At 35.9% G+C, this 13,313-nt stretch overlaps 2 protein-coding genes across 4 annotated transcripts in view; one reads left to right on the top strand and one right to left on the bottom strand.

Moving 5' to 3' along the window:
* LOC123320377 (RING finger protein 207-like) overlaps positions 1 to 5,216 on the bottom strand; it is a 38,790-nt gene extending 33,574 nt beyond the window's left edge. The window contains exons 1-2 of one of the 3 annotated variants that reach the window (XM_044907681.1): positions 4,950 to 5,216; positions 4,698 to 4,894 (exon numbers count right to left, since the gene is read on the bottom strand). In XM_044907681.1, coding sequence (XP_044763616.1) covers positions 4,698 to 4,873 — 176 coding nt within the window. In that variant the 5' untranslated portion in view covers positions 4,874 to 4,894; positions 4,950 to 5,216. The remainder of the gene's footprint in view (positions 1 to 4,697; positions 4,895 to 4,949) is intronic. The other 2 variants (XM_044907679.1, XM_044907680.1) reach the window with 2 other exon arrangements.
* Positions 5,217 to 8,649: 3,433 nt separating this feature from the next.
* Positions 8,650 to 13,313, top strand: part of LOC123320807 (43 kDa receptor-associated protein of the synapse homolog) — a 28,319-nt gene continuing 23,655 nt past the window's right edge. Inside the window, exon 1 of the mRNA XM_044908240.1 lies at positions 8,650 to 9,110. Coding sequence (XP_044764175.1) covers positions 9,067 to 9,110 — 44 coding nt within the window. The 5' untranslated portion in view covers positions 8,650 to 9,066. The remainder of the gene's footprint in view (positions 9,111 to 13,313) is intronic.

The following is a 13,313-nucleotide window of genomic DNA, read 5'->3' as shown; positions in this document are numbered from 1 at the left end:
ACTCGGAGATAAATTTTTTGGACGGCTCGATTTTCATAAAAAAACCATACCGACATATATCAAAAAGTGGACACAGAAGAATATTATCTGTTTAGATCCACTCGATTTGCAAGTATTTCAATATTCACGTCACGTGTACATACATTCTCGAGCGCGGTGGCTTTTTTTCTTATTTTGAAGCTAATGATTCAAGAATAATGGAAATAAAATAATCTGACAGTTTCAGCAAGCCGAAACTATAGAAATTGGTCTTAAAGTTCACAAAATTCAGTTATTTCCTCTCCTGAGCTTCAAACTGTTTTCGCATTCATTATAAAAGTTGTGGAGCATAACATCTTCTACAAATTTTGTCCGAAGCAATTTTTTTTACGTTTGAACGTTTTTGAGATATATGGCGATGAATGTACATTAGACTGGGTTTCTACATTGACCTTGGCCTTCCGCATGTGTGGCTAGTTTTCTCGCCTTTACCGCCCTCTAACTCAAAAACGGTTTAGAGTATGTAAAATTGCTTCAGACAAAAGTTATATAGAATTTTAATATCTACAACTTTCATAATGAAAAAAAACGATAAGAGATACAGAAAGAGAGATATTAAAAAAAAATTCCTTGTTATCATCTCCAAACTGTCGGAATAAGAAAACCTCCTCGAATTATTGTCAGATTAATGGGTCAACAAGTCTGCAACACCGAGATTAACCATCTGTATGAAAATCTGACACGCTCGAGTATATGCAAGTAACGATTTTTTTGCATTTTCAAAGGACCGCTGTGACCTTGCGTCACGTTCGAATTGTCAGTCACTTTAAAAGTAGCTTCCCTTGGGTCCAATTAATATATATCCTCTAAAAATCTGACACGCTAATTTTTTTTACCATTTTCTACTGTTCCATGCGGCCAGTCCCACTACGCAAACTGTCAGATTAACATGAATTTATTATCAGACACACGTAGGGCATATAGGGGAGAGTGGGGTAATTAGGAACGGCGGGTAATTGGGAACAGCTAGATAAAAAATACTTACTCATGTGCGACACTGTCTTCAACATTTTCAACGGATGCATCTGGCGATTCTCAGGGCTTACTCAAAAGTTGCGGCGATAAGTTGCATATTTACTGTAAGGGTGAGTCAAAGAATGGATTTGGCATTTCGACTATAATTTTCTCGTGTGTTATAATACTTGTAACTATCTTATTTTGAAGTTTAGAGGTGCCATATTTTGTTGATTCCATACTGGTACTATATATTCCGAAACCTATGTGATTTGAAGTTGAAAGAAAATGGGTAAGTGAATGCCAGCCATTTTAAATTCTTTTGATAACTTGGGGTAATTAGGAACGATGTCAAGTGGGTAATTGGGAACGTAGGTACCTTATATCCCTTGTGTTCCCAATTACTTCTGTGCTGCTCTGGTTGATGATTATGGTTGATGGTTAAAAAATATTTTAACGTTGAAATGTTTTGTATCTAGATGCCAAGAAATTATACAAAAAAGACCGAAAAGAAATATAAAATTGAATATCCCTGCTGTGTGTTGGAAGATTTAAGGAACGAAAACCTCACATTACGCTAAGCTGGAACTAAATACTCTGTTCCGAAAAGTGAAACAAAATGAATTCAAGATATTATCGAGTTCACAATGGAAAATCAACACGAAGAAAAGCAAAGAAAGCAAATACCTACAGAGAAATGTTAAGAAGGAAAAAAATTAAATATAAAGAACCTAAACCAACATAAAAAGGGTACAAAAAGGCGCGCCAAAAGCAAAAGACTGAGAAATTCAAGTCAGGTCACACAAAAAAAAAGAATTTTTCTGCATAATTTGCTATGTAAGGTATGAAGCCCCACCGATGGAGGATTGTATCATGAGAGATACCTGTAAACTCTGGGCACATGAAAAATGTACTGCAAGAGAAACAAGACGTGGATACTTGTGTGATATGTGCCATTTCTAATTATTCTTATTTGCTCCGGGGCTGTTCACAATTACCCCATAGGGTGTCGGGTAAATAGAAACGATAGTATTTTTTGATTTCGTTGATATTTTTTAGGAAACGTTGATTTTTTATAATTTTTTGTTTCCGATTAGTACATAAATGAGCAAAGTTCATTTTTCAATGGAAGTTTAATATTTTTAGTGATTTTTTGTATAATTTTTCAGCATTTGAAATTAAGTGTTCCCAATTCCCCCACTTTCCCCTACAGTATCTTAATCTGACACGCTCGAGTATGTACATCTGACGACTTTTTTTTACATATTTGAAAACCTGCAGACGCTTTCCCCACCTCTGAAAGTGCATACTTACTTCATGGAACCTTTTTTTTTTCTACCATCTAATCTTCAAAATCCACTAGGTCTCCACGACGCTCAAGTAAATCCCGATTTAGAAGGCATCCCAACTATTAGGTACATGCTCACAATTCACATTATGTATTTCCAGTACCTATATTTCCTTTGAACTTTGATTGAATATTGCTGAAGTTGCCATAAAACTGTTTGCTGTATCCGTTCCGACTGTTCTTCTGAGATTTGGTTTTGCCTCAAATTCCAACAACAAAGAGTGATATAGTCTAACAAACCTAATTCTTAGCTGCAGTTCTTGATGGTCTATATAGGAAACTGAACGACTGAACTGCAGTTTTCTGAACTTTTCTGACGGTTGTTCAGTTTCAGAATTTTGTATTCAAATTATTTTCGAATATCAATTGACAAAAAGCCGTTAATTCATAAACAGTGGTACCTACACTGCAAACTTATCCCTCTCTCCAAATTGGAAAAACAAAATCTGATCGGTGCATACAGTGCATACACCATCTTAATCCATGGTAAATCGTTCTCAGATACTCAATACCCAAACAACGTTTATTTGATTTTGACAACCAACAAAATTTAGTCTTCATATTTCGTTTAGTACTAAATAACATTAATTATTAGATGTTTACAACCTCGGGAAACTTAATAATGCTGTGGCCATCTGTGATTAACATCGTCATATAATAACTCCCTTGATACATAAATAACATAAATATCCAATCGTAAAGAGAAGGTGCTTCCATATGACATAATGAGAAAACTGGAAGACCTGTGTGATATCTTGTGTTCGAAAAGATAAAAGAAAAACTATATTCCGAAATTCATTTCATTCGATAAAACCGTTTGTGTGACAGAACTAAAAATAAAATTTTTTTATGGTCTTTCAACAGCCTATATCTTTCAAACCGAGCCGATTCGGAAAAAATGGTAAAAAAATGTTGCTTTTGACCTCGAGGTCCTATTTAAAATACTTGTACGAGCTAAAGACTCAACCCGTTGTATACAGGATGGGCAAAATTCGTTGCTACTGAGAGGATCTCGAGAACTATAGTAACTAGAAGAAAACGAATGACACATTTCCGAGCTCTTTTTCGGAGAAACAAAGAATGGTGAGAACCGCAGCCTCCTACGATACTTCGTTTTTGAGTTTGACAACTTCGTAAAGTTCTCATAACTTTTTTGTCTTTGAAGTTACGAATCTGAAACTTGAACATTCTACAGGCACTTTTTTACGTAGAATCCACTGATGAGCTCAAATTTTTTTTTCATTTCGAATCATTAGGTGAATTTTCATTTTTTAAATGCAAACTTTTACTGAATTTGTTATTTTTGAATTGGAACAAAATCTTTTATCAGTACGTATGAAAGTGCCTAAGAAGGTTCAAGTTTCACATCTGTAACTTCAAAGACAAAAATGTTATGAGAACTTTTTGGAATCGTCAAAATCTCAATTTTTGTTTATAACTCGAAATCTACAAATGATAGGCCGATTCTGTTTTCAGATTTGGATTAGTCATGAAAAAAGAGCTCGAGAATGTGTCATCCGTTTTCTTCTAGCTGCTATAGTTCTCGAGATCCCCTCAGTAGACAACGAGTTTTGCCCACCCTGTACATATGAGAAGCAATTTTTTTTAACCTGAGATAAAGAAAAAATATACCATCCGTATTTGAAATTAAGAAGTTTTTTCCACACTCCGTACTGGGAATAAGTATTCCCAGTGAAAAAGTGTTTGTAGAAAGTTTTTATCGTTTTTAGATATTTTCGAAAATAAAAAAGTTATTGCACATTTTCTAAATCGATGAAATATCGAAATTTGCTTGCACTTTCAAGACAAATAAAATTATCGTGTAGCGGGTTCCACTATTCCACTAAAATATCGAGCCCAGGACTCTTTCCAACTTTTTAACCTATCTACTCTGCAAATACCAGAAACAGCCCAAATCAAGCTATTGGGAACACTCTGTACAAGCGGTAGGAGGCAATCACCGTTCATTCTAGGATTGAAAATGTTTTTGATCTGAAAGGGGATTTGAAGGATTCATAATATGTAATGCAAAAGTTTAAAAAATTAAATTAAAACAGTTTTTACCGAGAAAAAGCAACTATAAGATTGAAGATTTTTTTGTAACGGATTCATGAGTGAATCTTCCTCTGATTTTTTCTATAATGATGTAATCATTTCGTCTGGAAATAGAGCACTTTGTTTGTTGTCTGTATGTTTTTCGGAATCAAAATATCATCGCATGTTATCATTTTAAAGATTAAATTCATAAATGCCAAGAATCTGAACATAAATTTGTCCTCGATTTCGCTCTAATGAACAAGCCAATGTTTTTAAATCTAGAGTTCAGTTTCTAAAGTAGGTTCCGATTGTTACATACCTGCAAAACGGGCAAATAAGCCGTCTGTCCTGCTCTTTTCCAAGAAGACAATTGGCACAAAACGTATGATAACAACTAAGAATACAGGGTTCGCTGAAGTAATCGTGACACAGTGGACACAAAAGTGGATTTTTCGGGATATCAATTGGAGGCTCCATAGCTGATGGTTGTTCCATTTATGGCAATCCCAACACTGACTGAAACATTAGCGGATTACATTATGATTCATTTCATTTATTTTCATTACCTTACAAGGTATCGTCAGATGCCCTAACTAAAGGGACAAATTGTGTCAGATTGATTTCCACTCCACACCCTACGAACAGGATACGCTAAAAGGAAGGCTCCCTTAGCACCCGAGGGATGATTCGGGAGGTGTCGTGTTGATTCGTGGCACGTGTGAATTGAACATCGTTTTTGGGATGTGCTCCATATCGGAAAACTGTAACTGTCGTTAGTGGAGGAAAAACAGAGGCGGCTACTTTGGGCCGAGGGAAAAATTCGGAAGAAGAGATACGATCAACATTCAACTATTTAAACTTTTGTTCATTCACATATTAGTTGTACCCGTCCGCTTTGCAGGACGAATTTTTTTAGATGAAATTTACCGAAACACTGACAACCTTTTAGAAGAGAAAATGCACCTCAATGATATATCAATAGAGGACTTCCTCTATTCGGCAAGTTCGGACCACTTGGTCATTATCAAAGATATTATCTTTGGTTATTATGGCCACTAATATATTTTCACTAGAGCATGTGCGCAGTAATGAATTCCGTACTGAAACACTTCTATTGGAAGAATGATTTCTGGTCGGCGTGCAAACATTTCGTTCCCCCGACCTGCAACACCGTAGTTTTGAAACTGAACCCCGACTTCATTGTCTGCTAAGTGTAATTCTTTGTTCTAGCTGACGAACGAATCCGTAACACCCTTAGCGCGTTTGTGATCGGATCCCCTTTTTTCTTTCTATCCGATTAATTCCGAGGAAAACCTTATTAGTTGTGTCAAGTAACCTGTTCCTATTCCACCCATTGTTTTGCACTCTTCGCCATCCTAAGGCGACAATGTCCTGTTAGAAAGCCAGGAAGGAAGCGTAACTTTTCCTACTGAGATGAAAATTTTCCTTGGATCACTTTCGAAATCCCTAAAGAACTTTTAGGAATGATCCATTCCTAAAAGATTCCTCCAGAATGTTCCTCCCTTCTTATAGTTTCATTTTTTTCTACCACAGCAAGGCTCTATGCCAGTAAGTGGCGTTTATGCTCCCTTTCTGAAACATCAACTTCCTATTGAAATTACACTTGTGCGAAGACAGTACTAAACAACTTATTAGCTGTTAGTACATTTGTTATACATATTACCAATACTACTTCTTTCAACAAATGGAACGGAAAAAGTTAATTCATGCTTGTTTTCTTAATATAGTAGTTCCTTATTTCCGAGGTTAAAATGGTTTATAAATTTCTTGGAAAAACATCATTTTCATGTTTCCATTGTTGGCAGGGGTCATTATGAAAACTTAAAATGGCTATTATAGTATGGAGGGCTTTTTCTTATAGAAGTTGGTCACCTTTGGTATTCATCAGAGGCAACATGACTTCCGTGCGTTACTTCTAGGAGGTGGTGGATATTCTGCCTTATATTCGGCGCTGTCCAACCCACTCTTACAGCAAGATATAATTATTCTCGACATGTAGCCAGGTTTGAGTTGGCTCATTTGGGAGACATGAAAATCGATTTTTCGATTTTTTTCCCTTAGAGAACGTCTGGGATATTATGAGGAGGCCGTTTATATCATCCTCCACAGACTCAAAAGCAGAACTTCGTGATGACGATGTTTTTTTGGCCCTCGTGGATCTCCCGATATTTCACCCAAAGAGCACTTCTTGGACAGATATAGAAAGATCACCCGTTTAACCCATCCTCCCTAAGCTTCAGCGGCACTGGGATAAGATACCTCAAGAGAAAATCGACCACTATACCAGGATATATTGATATCTAGTTAGCCTAGACTAGTTTCATGCATAAAAATAAATATTGCGTTACCATAGAAACGAACAATAACTCATTAGAAGTGTCAGTGTGAAGTTTGAGGTCAAAAAAGTAAACCGGAGTTACGCAATAAATCAAAAGAAAGAAGATGTCCACCGAAATCGAGCCATCATCAAGTACCTGTATTCAAAAGGGTTTAGAGGTATGCAGATTTACGAAGATATGCTTAATACCCTTGGTAATCAATGTCCTTCGTATGCGACCGTGAAAAATTGGACTGCAAGCTTCAAAAGAGGTAAATTTTCCATTGAAGGTGATAATCGATCGGGAAGGGCAGTTTCTGTGTCAGTCCCCGAAAATATCGATGCAGTTCATGACAGGATTTTATCAGACCGTGGAAGTGGGCTGAAACGGATATCTGAAGCACTGAATATTTCATACAAACGCGTTTATCACATAGTTCAGGTCAATTTGGAGATGAGAAAAATTGCTGCAAAATGGATCCCCAAATGTTTGAATGTTGACCAAAAGCGTGCAAGGGTAGAAGCATTGCTTTCGATCTGTGCTCGATTAGAAAACGATGTAGACTTCTTCAACCGAATTGTTACTACGGATGAGACTTGGGTACATTTCTACGATCCAGAAACAAAGCAACAATCGATGGAATAGCGACACTCTGGGTCTCCAAGACCTAAGAAGTTTCGCGTCCAAAAATCTGCTGAAAAAGCCATGGAGTAATCATGATTGAGTTTTCGGATAAGGATAGAACAAAAACCGGAGATTACTATTCGACATTACTGACCACTCTACGGAAAAAAAATAAAGAGAAAAGACGTGGAAAGCTATCCAAAGGTATCATGTTTTTGCAGGACAACACCCCTGCACACAAATCTCATGGTGCCATGCAAAAAATTTGTAATTTAGTCATTTAGGGTTTGAATTACTAGAACACCCCTCTTATTCACGAGATTTGGCTCCATCCGACTATCAACTCTTTACTCAACTGAAAAAAAATTTAAAAGGTCGTAAATTTTCTTCCAACGAGGAGGTAATAAAAGCTATGGAGGTCTGGTTTTCAGTGCAAGAAGAAACATTTATTTTGAAAGGTCTAGAGACGTCGCAGGTTCGCTGTAATAAATGTATCCAATTAAGAGGAGAATATGCTGAGTAATAAAATATTTTGACATTGAAATTTTGTTTGGTTCTATAGTAGGTTAAGAACTTTTCAATATATCATCGTCTTTCTGAGTATATGGAGGACCAGCATATTATTATTATTCATTTTTCCTTTCTTCTTAGCGTTGTTTTTTGTGCAATTTGAATCAATACTTACTCTAAGAAGCATGTATGTTTATTAATACAATTATACACGTGTGTTATATTGTTATACCAAAATACTCAGTTATCTTGTATTGAGTTAACTCGTCGACGATAGCGTACTATTTGACGTTCTTGTTCAAGGGAATTTAACCTCACTTTAGTAGATACAATACTCTATAAATATGTAGTATTTGCAATTTTTAGTATAATTATGGAAAGACTAGTAGAAGAATACTCGATGGATGAGTCTCTAGAAATTTATCAGTCATCTGATTGACAGTCGTCAAAATATTGAAACTGACCTCAGATACTCACACGAAATTAGGGACAGTTTATACATTCTTAATTTTCCAACTAATAACTGAATGATATATGATTATTCAATATTCAATATGATCATAAACTGGGCATTAATCATTCATTTTTCAATGTTGGTTAGTACACTTCTGTCTCTGTATTGACTTTTGGTATGATATAAATTAGTTCAGTTTATTGTTAGCCTTCCTTCTTGACCCACCCTGTATATTAACAAAAACGGACATGTGTCACATATCGCAGAAATATATCGATAATAAAAATTCATAGCACCTCTTAACCATTAGATTATGTGTACTTTTCAACTTCAGTCATGAGAGTTTGAATATTGAAGTATTCAATCTTCGAAATCAACATGCTGTTCATTGCGCGGATCCCTCATCCTCTGGAGCATGCGGAAACACCCCATTCTCTCAGATGGCGGCGAGATTAGTGGGCCTTGGAGGCTGGGCTATATACAAGGGTGTGTTTGCTTGGAAATTTGTGTCAGTTTTAAAATTCGATGAGGATGTTTTGGAAATTACTGCTCTCTTTGAAAGATAATTCCGTTTGATCGTTTTGGATGTTGGATAAACCCAATGAAAACTTTTCGGTATAATCAAATCCCTACGGTCTTGTGAAAAATCGACCAATTTTTTTGGAAATGTAAATTTTCACTTGGTGTGATGTGAAATAATCGGATAGGTTTTGCGGTAATTGTGACAGCAGATTATCTTGTCGGTGGTATCAACTGAAAATATGTCCTGGGAAAGTGTGAATAGTAACCAAGATTATTTACGATAGTAAGTATAAATTACTTATATTTTTTCGTGAAGAATGAACATAGAGCTTTTCATTTTAAAACAATAGAATCGCGCTATGAATATATAATCAGTGGTGAGTTAGAGCTTTTATACCTCAAATAGGTCACCGAAGTAGGTCATCTTTAATACTGAGAATTTCACCACATTGAATTCTTCTTTAAAAACCCCCTTCTTACGAGAAAATAATGAGAGTATGTTATTGATGCAATTTTACTTTTTGAACATATTCAAATCATTCATTTCCGCCCCCATAAACCGCCTTACTATACTATATTTATATTGGTCCCTCGATGAGAGACCAATATATAAATATATCAGTAGAATAAACGAAGGTAAAATCTCTTTCTCGTCTTTCAACAAGAGCGATGCACCTTAATTATCAATAGAAGAATTTTCAACAGAAATCGCCGCTACAGGTTGATTCCCCTTCAAGATCTTTCGATCGTAGGTTCATAGATGGGTGGTAACCCTCCTGAGAATCTCAAATGGCAAAGGGGGTCAACTGGTGGGTACATATCGTTTTGGAATTATTTCACTGTTCTTCATGAGTATATTAGATATTCTCTTGTGTGTGAATATTTGAGAATCTGTTAGAAGTAATCAGTGATCCAGAAACTGGAGATAATGCAACATGTAATTATGTGACAATTCAGCAAAATTTGCCTGCCACGAAAGTTACCTGTTCACAAGATACAGGGTGTGTCACTAATATTCAATATTAAAAACAGGCGAATTATTTTATTTTGACAGTCAGCTCGGCCAACTTATATTTTTAAATGTACAAATTACAATTCTAATAAATGCAGTGAAATTTCAGCCGCAAATATCTTGAAAACAGTTAATAATATAGACAGGGTGACCCAACGAAAAGTTGACTCATCTACCCAGGAACTCAGATACGAATAATTATCGAAGATTTTTAAAAAACAGGCTAACTTCTAAACTAAAACACATCTAACTTTTCCTGCCTATGCAAAAAATGTTAGGAGTTGTTGCCACCCTCAGGAGGTTCCTATTTTATCTTTTGAAAATTTAAAATGGCCAAAAACATTTATTTCCCCATGCAACCAATCCATTAATTTCCTTGAATGACTAGTATTTTAAAGTTTTGAAAATAAAAAGGAACATGCGCTCCATCGTAAACCTAATATCGTTGGAGGTGGGGTTCTAGGGCTGTCAAAATATAAAAAAAAATTTCTATGGACATCTGATACATTCTTCTATCCATCAATTTTCTTGGCCAGCCATTTTGGTATTGAAAAATTAGGAATATGCACTTCATCATAGACTAACAGTGGGTTCCATAAAACTTTGATTGTCCGATCAACGATTTGACAATCACTCGATTCTTACAACGAAATCACTGAAACCTTTTCATTTTTGAACATATTGAAATAGTAACAATAGAGAATAATTGAATGGTCATTTGAACATCATAATTTGAATAGAGAATGATAGGTATTCTGAATGCTCATGACTATCGATTGAAAACAAATTGATGTCTATTCGTCAATTAAATGTTGATTCCCCGACCAAGCTTTATGAAACCCGTGGTGAACATTTCATTTTGATCCTTGGAGCTCTAGAATGAACAAAACAATTTTGTTGTTTTGTTGTTTTAGTCATCCCTCTATGTACTCTACCTTGGTGGGCAATTTTGAACTGACTTTTCTTCTGGAACAGGAATTCTTAAAAATTCTGAAAAGAAACAAAAAAAAAACGTGATATGAAATAATTAAATCGATGATTATAAAACATAATTCATAATCCTTGGTATGGAATCCATCCTTGCATTTAGCTAATTATTCGCCATCCTTTTATGAAAAAGGGAAAAAAATAAACTGACTGCAGCATTGATATGAGAGATATGGTATTGACCGTGATAGTCGTCTTGGAGCTAGCCGGCCGAGAACAAACACATGATTATATGATAGTATTGAAGAAACAATATCAATTCTAGAGGATCAGAGTAATATTTAAACAAATATGGTTCTTTCAGAACAACTGTTTTCATCATGAATTCATTTAGAATGTTCAAAAAAGAAGTAAGTTCGAAGCAAGTATCAGATAATGCATATATATTTATTTGATTACTCGAATGAAAATAAGACATATTCAAAATAGGACAAAGCGAAGAAAGTTCAAGTTAAACTTTATAACCCTCATGCTCAACACTCATGATGTACCATGTGTACAGCATGAGTGTGAGAATTCTTGAATCCAACAGAATTAAAAAATAGAAAAGGAATATGAACGGAACTATGTTATCTCGAATTTTTGAAAATTCATCTCGATATTTTGCGCCCGAATGTGAGTTACGGATAGTGCTACGGGATATGGTGATTGATGTTTCGCTATCAGTAGGCGTTTCCAGGTTGGTTTCGTATAGAAAAGGAGGTAGGTTCTCAGGAATTATAAACTCCTTTCGAAACTATAAGAAACGACAGCAGGTCCTAGGTGAAGCTGGATGTTTTTATATTCGCATTGCGAAATTTCCTTTTTCTGAAGCTTTTCTTTCTTATTTCCGACCTGTTTTCCGAGTCGAGAGTAGTAGGTACTGTAATGAATCCCAGTTTTCTGAGAAAATTTGAGTTCATTTTGGTGCATTCCTTTCATTTCACATTTCCGCCTTTGAAAATATTTAATTCTCAAATATTCAGTACATTCATTCCAATATGCAGAGTAAATGTAAAAAACCATTAATCTGTGGTTAACCTTGTTTTTCTTGCATGCCGTTGAAGATTTTGACATTTTTCTGATGTTGATATGCGATAAACCGGAGCTGACAACGTTTTTCACTCTTGTCGCATTCTGAAATTTTCAGATTTTTAACGTGTGGGGGGATTTGCCTATAAAAGCAGATTTTCCCCCGCGACGGTCTCTTTTGACACTTGACGCTCTTTTGTCTCTTTACGCTCTTTACTCTCTTTTCTCTTGTCTCTGCGATTGTGTGCCCGACGAGCCGATCAGCGAATTTAAAATAAATTTTGTGTTACGAAATTAATTTTTATTTTTCGTTTTTTCCGCGAGTGCCTTGAATAAAGGAGGTTGGTCCCCGTCTATACCGGTCAGTTTCTTTATTAGACCTACACCGGTTATTTCTTTGACACTGCTGTACTGTATCGTTTTCTGTTATAGTGTGAAAAGTTATTTGGGTTCTTGGCTAAAAGGGCTATTTATAATCAAACAACCATTGATACATACACATTGGTACCTATACACCTCTCCTTTTGCAAAAATTATCATAAGAGAATATTCCAGGAAATGTGCTTTATCAACGAAAACAACAATAGTGTTAATAAAAGAACAGACATAAAAGGTCTGAGTAACATTTATAGCTATCTCTTGCATCTAGACTTAAAAGATGGCCCCCGTACCTTGATAAACGCCACCGCCTCGTTTTCATAGAAGTAAACTTAGTCTCTCTTACCTTTCGCTCTCATCTGTGGTCTCTCCTAAACTATAAAGACTGTTTGTAACCGCTTTTTTGAGTCTATCGTTTTTTTGCATGTCTCCATTTTAATGATTTGATATTATAGCCTCGTAGCTATTTTCTGAGGAATGTTTTCCTTCCAGTTTGCCTCTATTTTCTACAGCAACTAACGCATGTGAGTAACATTATGTTTTAGTTGTTGATAATTTCTTTCTTGCACCTATCTTAAAGAAGTATTCTAATTGTTAAGATTTCTTTAGCCCCACACCCAGTGAAAACTAGGTTTTTGTGTGATTATATATATTTTTTAGCACCCTGATGAAGGAGCCAATATAGTTCCGAAATATAGGTGTATGTACCAATGGTTGTTTGATTATAAATAGCCCTTTTAGCCAAGAACCCAAATAACTTTTCACACTGTACTAATTCCACGGCTACTCTCCTCCAACATTGTCGTTTTCTGTTATCTTGTGCCGTACTTTCCCCTGTTTCGCGAGTCTGACTTTTCCCTTCGCTATCAGTCATGGTGCGTAAGCCCTTGGGGTAGTGAAGAGGAAGTCCCGTCAACCCCCCTTTTCGTGTTCCCGCGTCATAAGTGTTGAAATAGGAATCTCTTCTTATCTATCACTCATGGTGCGTAAGCCCTTGGGGTAGAGAATAAGAGATACCGCTCGTCGTCAGTGAAATCCCGTAGTTGCGCTCAAAATAGATCTTTTCTTCGCTATCAGTCATGGAGGGTAGCCCTTGGG

Source organism: Coccinella septempunctata, chromosome 9 (assembly GCF_907165205.1).
Source record: "Coccinella septempunctata chromosome 9, icCocSept1.1, whole genome shotgun sequence".
Classification (NCBI taxonomy): Eukaryota; Metazoa; Arthropoda; class Insecta; order Coleoptera; family Coccinellidae; genus Coccinella; species Coccinella septempunctata.
The sequence above is the reverse complement of the archived record's forward strand: the minus strand, read 5'-3'. Positions and strand labels throughout refer to the sequence as shown.